The 12,302-nt window shown below is 43.1% G+C and overlaps 1 protein-coding gene across 3 annotated transcripts; it reads left to right on the top strand.

The window, feature by feature from the left end:
• The first annotated feature begins 995 nt into the window (after nt 1-995).
• Nucleotides 996-4,933, top strand: LOC139537352 (zinc finger protein 880-like). 3 transcript variants are annotated; one of them, XM_071338571.1, is made up of 4 exons: nt 1,469-1,826; nt 2,624-2,636; nt 2,747-3,094; nt 3,327-4,933. In XM_071338571.1, exons 3-4 carry the CDS (start codon nt 2,773-2,775, stop codon nt 3,905-3,907), a joined length of 903 nt encoding a protein of 300 aa, XP_071194672.1. In that variant the 5' UTR covers nt 1,469-1,826; nt 2,624-2,636; nt 2,747-2,772; the 3' UTR covers nt 3,908-4,933. The 3 variants fall into 3 exon arrangements, with proteins under 3 accessions (XP_071194673.1, XP_071194672.1, XP_071194671.1); XM_071338570.1 differs by having other exon boundaries at nt 2,549-2,636; XM_071338572.1 differs by having other exon boundaries at nt 996-2,636.
• Nucleotides 4,934-12,302: the final 7,369 nt, after the last annotated feature.

Raw genomic sequence — 12,302 nt, 5'->3', positions numbered from 1 at the left:
TTTTGTGCACCAGTAAAATATATACCTATGTTTTGAATTTGAAAAAATCATATTTTATTTTTCCAATTAAGAAGGGTTCGGTGAATGCGCATATGAAACTGGCGGGGTTCAGTACCTCCAACAAGGTTAAGAACCACTGATTTAGACTGTTGTTGTTCATGTTTACTGTGATCTAGTGTAGTATGGAATATATTGCTTTCTTTTTGTTGACACTTCTCCCAGTCATATTTAAGGCTAGAACTACCTTTCTAGGCATCCTGATACTTCTAGCTTGGAGTTCAATTGTTTGGTAACATAGCTACAGTATTTCACTTTTTAATGTGTATAGTATTGCTTACTAGGTGTGTCCAATCAATTGTGTAACCACTCCCTCTTCAAATTAGTGCTAATTGGAAAAGCTGTTCAAAAGAGGACATTGTATTATTTCTTTGTACTCCCTGACGAAGGCCATGCACCCGAAACGCGTCGGATTTTTAAACTTTGTTTCTATTGAACATGCCATACAAATAAAGGCATTTTAATTAATTATATGAAGAGTGCCTTGGTCCTCCTTTCTTTTTGATGACCAATTTACCCCTTTTACCAAAGAGTACCTTCTGTCTACCAAAATGTACTATTGTGTACCTTAGTAGCACTACCCTTCCTCTTCTTTCTACTAGACCAGACTGGGGTTTGGGAAGTCAATGGGAGAAGTGAAAAATGTATCCTAAATTGTACATTTTCTCAAAATCTAAGACACAATCTAGATTTGAGTCAATGTCTTAAAGGAAAATTCCATTCCAAAACTATCTTTTGGTATTTGTTTCATTAGTCCATTGTTAATATTGTCTCAAAATGTTTGTTTTTTTTAAACATAAAAAAAAGATAGAGGAAGATAAGTGTTTCCAATGACATCGGTGTGCATTGTGTGTTTTTAACCAATTATGAGTAGGCATTACCTACTAATTGGTTGATGATGTCATTGGAAACGCTTATCTTAAACGCACCATTTTCACATATGTCGATGTTGGGGTGGTGCTGGAGATTATGAATATGAAGTAGAAAATTTTTGAAAATGTCCTTTAAGAATTGTAAAATTCTTTGCAATCACTAAAATACTGGGTAACATTACTGCAAGGTGTAAGGAAATTTGCAAGAAAACTCAAATGTGGATAATGACAACAACAACATCCTTAGGCCTACAAGCAGCAACAACAACTACATAAATTGCTCATCATCCTCCACATCAATCAATCATACAATCAATAATAGCATTTTGTCTAACAAAGGCATGACATTATGTAGATTTTTTTAAACCATACGGCCTTTAAAAGGGCATTAATTCCACATTTGTTTAACTCTTTCCCCACAATGATCAAACGAATAATGGTTTACTCACTAATTTAATCAGTAGACATCATTTCAAGCAGGGAAGGAAGGAAGGATGCATTTGGCAAACATGTATTCGAACAGGGCCATTTGATGTGAAATAGATGGCCAAGTAAGACTCAGCCCAGAGTTTAACATTGCGTTTGTTTTTCACATGACTTGATAAACACGTAACATTCATCGTGTATATTCTAAATTCGGAGTTTCTATTAAACGTGTTATGGTTACATGATCTATTATATATCCTCTTGAAAGATATTGCTGTTGTAGTCTACAATTTGAAGGTACAGACACCGGTTGGCCCTAACCGCAAACAGGAAGAAGAAACCTCCGCTTAGAGTCGAGAAAAGATACGAAATGGAAAGCGTGCAATAATTATTTAAACGTAACTTGAAATGATAGTTTCACATTCTTTTGTGACTAAGTGTTAGGTACAGTCTAAACGCGGAACTCGCTAGGTAAGTAAAGTGAACAAGCGAAGGGACAGGGTTTAGTACAAGGTGAGGAGTGATTATAGTGAGTACACTCCCTGCCAGATAGGCCTGCATAATAAGCAACTCTGTGTAACTAGCCAAGCTAACACACTTAGGTACTAGTTAGCTTGTTTACCTGGTTTGAAAACATCTCTGGACATCAGTATTTTTTAAAAATAAGTAATGACTTCGGAGGTCAGAATTTGACGAGGGTAACACAAATGTCGGCAAACGTGAGTCCTCCAAATACTTCTTTAGTAGCGGAATTATCTTTCTCGTTTCAGGATGAATTGACTGCTACTATTCAAAATGCATTAGGAGTAGCAGTGGAGATAGCGGTGGTTGAGATTACAAAACTAGTCGGCCAAGTGTTGAGGGACGTGCGGGATCAAATGCACGAGACGCTGCGGGACAATAAGTCCCTAAAGTTTCGCTTGCAAGCAGCCGAACTTGAATTATGTGCAGCGCGAGGAGAGGAGTGTCAAGTACAATCAACAATAGGGGGAAGAAACAGCACCAATAGTAGAATCCAACAGGTTCATCAGCAGCTGAATTCTCTAAACGTCTCACAAAATAAAATTAAATCAGGAAGCGAAGGAGAGCGCAGCGTTCTTGAATCCAATCAGTCTCTTGGTACAACAAATGTTGAGGATAGGTATGAAGAATTTGAATCAGAAGTTGTTGATAACCCTGCATTTCTTAACGAGTCGTTTTGTGAGATCCGTGAGGATGGTCGGGTGTGCACTCAAGATATTAAACCGGATTTTTTTACTTTAAATCAGGAAGATGAAGCTGGTAAGTTGGGACTGTCACTCACTACTGTTGATTTACATTTAAAATGTTCTGTAACTTATTATTTCAGCAAAGCTATGATGCATGTTATCTATATCAATATTTATTCACAGGAACTAAAGAAGAGGTTGTCTCAAACATGTACTCAGACAACCATGAAGATTTTAACCTAGCATGCACAGAGCCAACCACGGGACATGATACATCAAGAGCCCATGCTGACGGCCATCCCTTCCCTGACGGTACCATGAAGGATGCCGATGTGAAGTGTCTGGTTGAGGTGAAGGTGGAGTCTGTAGACCTGGGAAGCAGTAGGAACTGTGGTCCCAATACTGGAGGGGGAGAAGAGGACTACTGTCCAGACGGTCTCTCCTTGGCTCAAACCAGGCTGCTGGAGGATTGGAGGCAGCTCCCACTCAGTGACCCAGACTCATTCACCCCCTCCACCAGCCACTCTCTATGTAAGTCCTGCACTAAGAACCAGTTTCCTGCACACAAATTAAGCCTAGTCCTGGACTGAAACAGCAATTTCAATAGAGAATGTTTAGTCCCGGACTAGCCTTAGTTGTGTCTGGGACCCCAGCCCAAGTAATTCTGTAGTAAATTGGTTTTGATCTCATGTCAGTAATGATGATGATGATAGAATTTCAAGTGGTTAATGGTTAATACATTTTCTCTTCTTTGACTTTGTAGCGGACTCCCCCATCTTCACCCCAAACATACCAGACTTGGACATCCTATCGTCTTCTACAGCTACAGGTCTCCATGCAGGCTTTGGTAAACAACAGCAGTACCCACCCAGAGAGACTGCTGGGGCTTCCACCTCTCACTCACATCAGATGTACAGTCCTCAGATAGGTGAAGTGAAAAACATGGCTGCAGCACAGCACGTCTGCAAGATCTGTGGAGAGAAGTTCCATCTGTCTGAGGAGCTGCGGCGACATCGTAGTCTTATTCACCCAAAGGATATGAACATGCTCCCCAAGCGCAACCTCTACCCCCCTGGGCGGAGCCCGTACCACTGCTCCCTGTGTGGTCGAGACTTCAACCGCATGGAGCACCTGAAGATCCATCAGCGTATTCATACTGGAGAGAGGCCTTATGCCTGCACCGTGTGCAACGCACGCTTCCGTCACTCTTGGGCTCTTACAAGACACTTCCGTATTCACACAGGAGAGAAGCCCTACACTTGCAGCCAGTGTGGCAAGACTTTCCGAAACTGTGGGGGGCTGCGCTTTCACCAACGCACTCACTCAATGGGAGGGCTCGGCTGATAAGGCCTTCATGATGGACTGTAAAGGATGGAAAGACAGGGGGCAAGAAATGCACTGGGGATATACGCAGAGGGGGAAACATTTACTGTTATCAAATTAAATTGTCACATGCACTGAATACAACAGGTATAGATAGACCTTACAGTGAATTGCTTACTTACAAGCCCCTAACCAACAATTCAGTTAAGAAAAATGTGTTAAGTAAAAAATGATTAAAAATACAAAATAATTAAAGAGCAGCAGTAAAATAACAGTAGCGAGGCTATATACAGGGGATACTGGTACAGAGTCAATGTGTGGGGGCACAGGTTATTCGAGGTAATATGTATATATGTAGGTAGAGTTAAAGTGACTATGCATAGATAATAAGCAGAGAGTAGCAGCAGTGGAGGGGGGTAGACCTTTGATTAGCTGTTCAGGAGTCTTATGGTTTGGGGGTAGAAGCTGTTCAGCCTTTTTGACCTAGACTTGGCGCTCCGGTACCACTTGCCGTGCGGTAGTAGAGAGAACAGTCTATGACTAGGGTGGCTGGAGTCTTTGACAATTTTTAGGGCCTTCCTCTGACACGGCCTGGTATAGACGTCCTGGATGGCAGGAAGCTTGGCCCCAGGGCTGTACTGGGTTGTACGCACTACCCTCTGTAGTGCCTTGCGGTCAGAGGCTGAGCAGTTGCCATACCAGGCAGTGATGCAAACCAGTCAGAATGCTCTCAATGGTGTAGCTCTTATGTATTAAAGCTTACTGTAAATGTTAATACATTTATCCTGTGTTTTACTGGAAGGAACAGAAATAATTGGTAGGCAGAACTTTGAGTGGAGCACAGTTGTTAGTCCGGTTCATCCAAGGTGAGATGAGATGGATCATTGATGTAGACTAATGTAGGGCTTGAAATATCCTGTTAAATGACAATCTATTCCCAGACACATGAAATCAACTGGTGTTGTACTATGGCCTCGCTTATTTTACTGTAATGAAGGAGTCCCAAGGAGATTGACATGTTTATGTATTAATACTTCACAAAACAGATTGTGTATCATTTGTCTTTATTATCTCATGCTATATGTATTCTGTCAAATCAATCGGATTTCAATACAGAAACATGATCTTTAAACATTTCTTTGGGATTTCCCAAACTCTGTCCAAATCCCCCCCCCCCCCCCCCCCTTCCGGGTGCACATTTTGTTTTTTGCCCAAACACTACACAGCTGATCCGAAGATTGATGATGAGTTGGTTATTTGAATGTGTAATGCTAGGGCAAAAACCAAAACGTGTGACCCATGGGGGGTCCCAGGACCAACTTTAGGAAACCCTGATTACTCCAATCAACTGTACTGATCTGGGAGTTCCTCAATGATTCAGCTTTAGTTGAGGATCTAAATGCCTCAGCATGTATATGGAAAAGGTCTCCCTAGTTTTAATCCAAGGGCAGGAGAATTATAGGATCCAGCTATACCACCACCAGTGGAGGCTCCTCAGAGGAGGAAAAATGGCAAAACATTTAAAAAGTTATATTTTTTAGATATAACTATACTAAATATATTCATGTCACCAAATAATTCATAAAAACACTTTTTTGCAATGAAGGTCTTCAGTAGCCTCAACAACACTTTTTACGGTAGCACCATGGTGTTGCCGGAGGACAGATAGGTTCCGTCCTCCTCTGGGTACAGTGACTTCAATACAAAACCTAGGAGGCTCATAGTTCTCACCCCCTTCCATAGACTTACACAGTAATTATGAGAACTTCCAGAGGACGTCCTCCAACATGTTGTCCACCCAATCAAAGGACCAGATAATTAATCTAGTAGTGAAAGCATAAGCTACAACTAGCTAGCACTGCAGTGCATAAAATGTGGTGAGTAGTTGACGAGAGAGAGAGAGAGAACGACAATAGTTTAACAGTTTTAAACAAATTAATTTCTTCCAAAATGGAGAAGCAAATTAGTATTTTTTTCACTTTCAGTTTCATTTATTTAGCTAGCAAATGCAGACAGCTATTTTAGCCTACTGAAAAACCCTGCTCAAACAGAGGGATGCTATGTTAGCTAGCTGGCTATGACTATCCAACACAACACTGGAACTCTTCCAAGTTAAGGTAAGCTTTCGGTTTTACAAATGTATTGCCACGGGGCCCGCCGGTGTACATTTACATTTAAGTCATTTAGCAGACGCTCTTATCCAGAGCGACTTACAAATTGGTGGATTCACCTTATGATATCCAGTGGAACAACCACTTTACAATAGTGCATCTAACTCTTTTAAGGGGGGGGGGGGGGTTAGAAGGATTACTTTATCCTATCCTAGGTATTCCTTAAAGAGGTGGGGTTTCAGGTGTCTCCGGAAGGTGGTGATTGACTCCGCTGACCTGGCGTCGTGAGGGAGTTTGTTCCACCATTGGGGTGCCAGAGCAGCGAACAGTTTTGACTGGGCTGAGCGGGAACTGTACTTCCTCAGAGGTAGGGAGGCGAGCAGGCCAGAGGTGGATGAACGCAGTGCCCTTGTTTGGGTGTAGGGCCTGATCAGAGCCTGAAGGTACGGAGGTGCCGTTCCCCTCACAGCTCCGTAGGCAAGCACCATGGTCTTGTAGCGGATGCGAGCTTCAACTGGAAGCCAGTGGAGAGAGCGGAGGAGCGGGGTGACGTGAGAGAACTTGGGAAGGTTGAACACCAGACGGGCTGCGGCGTTCTGGATGAGTTGTAGGGGTTTAATGGCACAGGCAGGGAGCCCAGCCAACAGCGAGTTGCAGTAATCCAGACGGGAGATGACAAGTGCCTGGATTAGGACCTGCGCCGCTTCCTGTGTGAGGCAGGGTCGTACTCTGCGAATGTTGTAGAGCATGAACCTACAGGAACGGGTCACCGCCTTGATGTTAGTTGAGAACGACAGGGTGTTGTCCAGGATCACGCCAAGGTTCTTAGCACTCTGGGAGGAGGACACAATGGAGTTGTCAACCGTGATGGCGAGATCATGGAACGGGCAGTCCTTCCCCGGGAGGAAGAGCAGCTCTGTCTTGCCGAGGTTGAGCTTGAGGTGGTGATCCGTCATCCACACTGATATGTCTGCCAGACATGCAGAGATGCGATTCGCCACCTGGTTATCAGAAGGGGGAAAGGAGAAGATGAATTGTGTGTCGTCTGCATAGCAATGATAGGAGAGACCATGTGAGGATATGACAGAGCCAAGTGACTTGGTGTATAGCGAGAATAGGAGAGGGCCTAGAACAGAGCCCTGGGGGACACCAGTGGTGAGAGCACGTGGTGCGGAGACAGATTCTCGCCACGTCACCTGGTAGGAGCGACCTGTCAGGTAGGACGCAATCCAAGCGTGGGCCGCGCCGGAGATGCCCAACTCGGAGAGGGTGGAGAGGAGGATCTGATGGTTCACAGTATTAAAGGCAGCCGATAGGTCTAGAAGGATGAGAGCAGAGGAGAGAGAGTTAGCTTTAGCAGTGCGGAGCGCCTCCGTGACACAGAGAAGAGCAGTCTCAGTTGAATGACTAGTCTTGAAACCTGACTGATTTGGATCAAGAAGGTCATTCTGAGAGAGATAGCAGGAGAGCTGGCCAAGGACGGCACGTTCAAGAGTTTTGGAGAGAAAAGAAAGAAGGGATACTGGTCTGTAGTTGTTGACATCGGAGGGAAAGTGTAAGTGCTAAACTGCTTACTGACACATTTCAGTTGAATGCATTCAATTGTGCAATTAACTAGGTATCCCGCTTTCCCTTGGCGGGTTTACTAGTGTTACAGCGTTAGTTCTATTAGCTATGCTGACTATGACGTTACTTTAGCTAATATGGGACAACGATGTAGGCTGTGTGTAGCGGTTATGATATGGTTTGGCTTGGAAAGGATTTTTCACCTTGTCACCTACTTTTAAATTTTTTAAAGTTTTGTTTCACCTTTATTTAACCAGGTAAGCTAGTTGAGAACAAGTTCTCATTTACAACTGCGATCTGGCCAAGATAAAGCAAAGCAGTGCGACACAAACAACAACACAGAGTTATACATGGAATAAACAAGCATACAGTCAATAACACAATAGAAAAAAGAAAGTCTATATACACTGTGTCCAAATGGCGTGAGGAGGTAAGGCAATAAATAGGCCATAGTAGCAAAGTAATTACAATTTAGCAGATTAACACTGGAGTGATAGATGAGCAGATGATGATGTGCAAGTAGTGAAACTGGTGTGCAAAAGAGCAGAAAAGTAAATAAAAACAGTTTGGGGATGAGGTAGGTAGATTGGGTGGGCTATTTACAGATGGACTATGTACAGCTGCAGCGATTGGTTAGCTGCTCAGATAGCTGATGTTCAAAGTTAGTGAGGGAAATGTAAGGCTTCAGCGATTTTTTTTGCAATTCGTTCCAGTCACTGGCAGCAGAGAACTGGAAGGAAAGGCGGCCAAAGGAGGTGTTGGCTTTGGGGATGACCAGTGAGATATACCTGCTGGAGCGCGTGCTACGGGTGGGTGTTGTTATTGTGACCAGTGAGCTGAGATAAGGCGGAGCTTTACCTAGCATAGACTTATAGATGACCTGGAGCCAGTGGGTCTGGGTATGAATATGTAGCGAGGGCCAGCCGACTAGAGCATACAGGTCGCAGTGGTGGGTGGTATAAGGGGCTTTGGTAACAAAACGGATGGCACTGTGATAGACTGGATCCAGTTTGCTGAGTAGAGTGTTGGAAGCTATTTTGTAGATGACATCGCCGAAGTCGTGGATCAGTAGGATAGTCAGTTTTACTAGGGTAAGTTTGGCGGCGGGAGTGAAGGAGGCTTTGTTGTGAAATAGAAAGCCGATTCTAGATTTGATTTTGGATTAGAAATGTTTAATATGAGTGGAAGGAGAGTTTACGGTCTAGCCAGACACTTAGGTATTTGTAGTTGTCCACGTGTTCTAGGTCAGAACCGTCCAGAGTAGTGATGCGAGTCGGGCGGGCGGGTGCAGGCAGGGAACGGTTGAAAAGCATGCATTTGGTTTTACTAGCGTTTAAGAGCAGTTGGATGCCACGGAAGGAGTGATCGTTTGGAGGTTAGTTAACACAGTGTCACAGAGAAAAGAGTCGGCCCGAGAATTGAACCCTGTGGTACCCCCATGGAGACTGCCAGAGGTCCAGACAACAGGCCTGCCGATTTGACACACTGAACTCTGTCTGCGAAGTAGTTGGTGAACCAGGCGAGGCAGTCATTTGAGAAACCAAGGCTATTGAGTCTGCCGATAAGAATACGTGATTGACAGAGTCGAAAGCCTTGGCCAGGTCGATGTGTTACAACTGATGTGTTGTGCATTGAAGTCCACAAGCGAAGGGAAAAGGTGAGAGGAGGAGAGCGCATTAATGCAAGAAGGAATACAACGTGGCTGCTATGAACGTGAACTGTCTTTACGCGTGATTAGGAGTGTATTCATCCCGTCAATTCTGTTTAAAAAAATCTTAAAAGGAACATAACAGAACGAAACAGGGATAAACATACCTGAATTTGTCCAATAGAAACTCTTGTTTGCAACTGTTGGACTAATGATTACACCTTAGATCAGCTAGATGCAGGCAAGAGTGTGCAAGGCGGTATTGAATGAGTCACTGTCACCTCAAATTTCTCTTGACCTTTGTGCACCTATATTGTAAACTTTCAATTTGAGTATCATGTAGTAGCCTAAACCTATCGCTGTTACATTGAACTGGGTGAATGTCATATATATTCCAGTCATTGAATATGCTGTAATAGAAATAAGGTGCTCGTCCTCCCTCATCTTAAACGGCACCGACTGCCACTGACCACCACCAATATGCATCTATTTGTATTAGGCTCAGAACGTTTATTAAAAGTATTCTTATTCTTAAAATGCAATAATTCAAGTGTTACATGGTGAATACCTGCCTGCCTGCTTTTGGGTTTAGAGCAGGAGAGACCAGTACAGCTCCTTATCCTTCCTGCACTCCTCACTGGGCTGTAAGCAGATGTAACAGAAGTGGTACTGTCAGCTGAAACAGCTCAAGTATTTACATCCAGATGTGTGCATTATCAAATAAAATTTTATTGGTCACATACACATGGTTAGCAGATGTTAATGCGAGTGTAGCGAAATGTTGTGCTTCTAGTTCCAACAGTGCAGTAATATCTACATTTACATTTACATTTAAGTCATTTAGCAGACGCTCACAAGTACTCTAACAATTCCCCAACAACTACCTAATACACACATCTAAAAGGGGTGAATGAGAATATGTACATACAGTTGAAGTCGGAAGTTTACATACACCTTAGCCAAATACATTTAAACTCAGGTTTTCACAATTCCTGACATTTAATCCTAGTAAAAATTCCCTGTCTTAGGTCAGTTAGGATCACCACTTTATTTTAAGAATGTGAAATGTCAGAATAATAGTAGAGAGAATGATTTATTTCAGCTTTTATTTCTTTCATCACATTCCCAGTGGGTCAGAAGTTTACATACACTCAATTAGTATTTGGTAACATTGCCTTTAAATTGTTAAACTTGGGTCAAATGTTTTGGGTAGCCTTCCACAAGCTTCCCACAATAAGTTGGGTGAATTTTGGCCCATTCCTCCTGACAGAGCTGGTGTAGCTGAATCAGGTTTGTAGGCCTCCTTGCTTGCACAAATGCGTTTTCAGTTCTGCCCACAAATTTTCTATAGGATTGAGGTCAGGGCTTTGTGATGGCCACTCCAATATCTTGACTTTGTTGTCCTTAAGCCATTTTGCCACAACTTTGGAAGTATGCTTGGGGTCATTGTCCATTTGGAAGACCCATTTGCGACCAAACTTTAACTTCCTGACTGATGTCTTGAGATGTTGCTTCAATATATCCACATCATTTTCCTCCCTCATGATGCCATCTATTTTGTGAAGTGTACCAGTCCCTCCTGCAGCAAAGCACACCCACAACATGATGCTGCCACCCCCGTGCTTCGCGGTTGGGATGGTGTTCTTCTGCTTGCAAGCATCCCCCTTTTTACTCCAAACATAACGATGGTCATTATGGCCAAACAGTTCACTTTTTGTTACATCAGACCAGAGGACATTTCTCAAAAAAGTACAATCTTTGTCCCCATGTGCAGTTGCAAACCGTAGTCTGGCTTTTTTATGGCGGTTTTGGAGCAGTGGCTTCTTCCTTGCTGAGCGGCCTTTCAGGTTATGTCGATATAGGACTCGTTTTACTGTGGATATAGATACTTTTGTACCTGTTTCCTCCAGCATCTTCACAAGGTCCTTTGCTGTTGTTCTGGGATTGATTTGCACTTTTCGCGCCAAAGTACGTTCATCTCTAGGAGACAGAACACTTTCCTGAGCGGTATGACGGCTACGTGGTCCCATGGTGTTTATACTTACGTACTATTGTTTGTACAGATGAACGTGGTACCTTCAGGCGTGTGGAAATTGCTCCCAAGGATGAACCAGACTTGTGGAGGTCTACAATTGTTTTTCTGATGTCTTGGCTGATTTCTTTAGATTTTTCCATGATGACAAGTAAAGAGGCACTGAGTTTGAAGGTAGGCCTTGAAATACATCCACAGGTACACCTCCAATTGACTCAAATAGCCTATCAGAAGCTTCTAAAGCCATGACATAATTTTCTGGAATTATCCAAGCTGTTTAAAAGGCACAGTCAACTTAGTGTATGTAAACTTCTGAACCAATGGAATTGTGATACAGTGAATTATAAGTGAAATAATCTGTAAACAATTGTTGGAAAAATTACTTGTGTCATGCACAAAGTAGATGTCCTAACCGACTTTCCAAAACTATAGTTTGTTAACAAGAAATTTGTAGAGTGGTTGAAAAACGAATTTTAACCTAAGGGTATGTAAACTTCCGAGTTCAACTGTATAAGTATATGGATGAGCGATGGCCGAGCGGCATAGGCAAGGTGCAGTAGATGGTATAAAATACAGTATATACATGTGATATGAATAATGTAAGATATGTAAAACATTAAAGTGGCATTATTTAAAGTGGCATTGTTTAAAGTGGCTAGTGATCCATTTATTAAAGTGGCCAGTAATTGAGTCTCAGTGTAGGCAGCAGCCTCACTGAGTTAGTGATGGCTATTTAACAGTCTAATGGCCTTGAGATAGAAGCTGTTTTTCAATATCTGTCCCAGCTTTGATGCACCTGTACTGACCTCGCCTTCTGGATGATAGCGGTGTGAACAGGCAGTGGCTTGGGTGGTTGTTGTCCTTGATTATCTTTATGGCCTTCCTGTGACATCGGGTGCTGTAAGTGTCATGGAGGGCAGGTAGTTTAGTTTGCCCCCGGTGATGCGTTGTGCAGACCGCACCACCCTCTGGAGAGCCTTGCGGTTGAGGGCGGTGTAGTTGCTGTACCAGGCTGTGATACAGCCCGACAGGATGCTCTCGATTGTGCATCTGTAAAAG

The sequence above is a fragment of the Salvelinus alpinus genome, chromosome 13 (assembly GCF_045679555.1).
Source record: "Salvelinus alpinus chromosome 13, SLU_Salpinus.1, whole genome shotgun sequence".
NCBI classification, from domain to species: Eukaryota; Metazoa; Chordata; class Actinopteri; order Salmoniformes; family Salmonidae; genus Salvelinus; species Salvelinus alpinus.
Note: the sequence above shows the minus strand (reverse complement) of the source record. Positions and strands in the feature narration are given on the sequence as shown.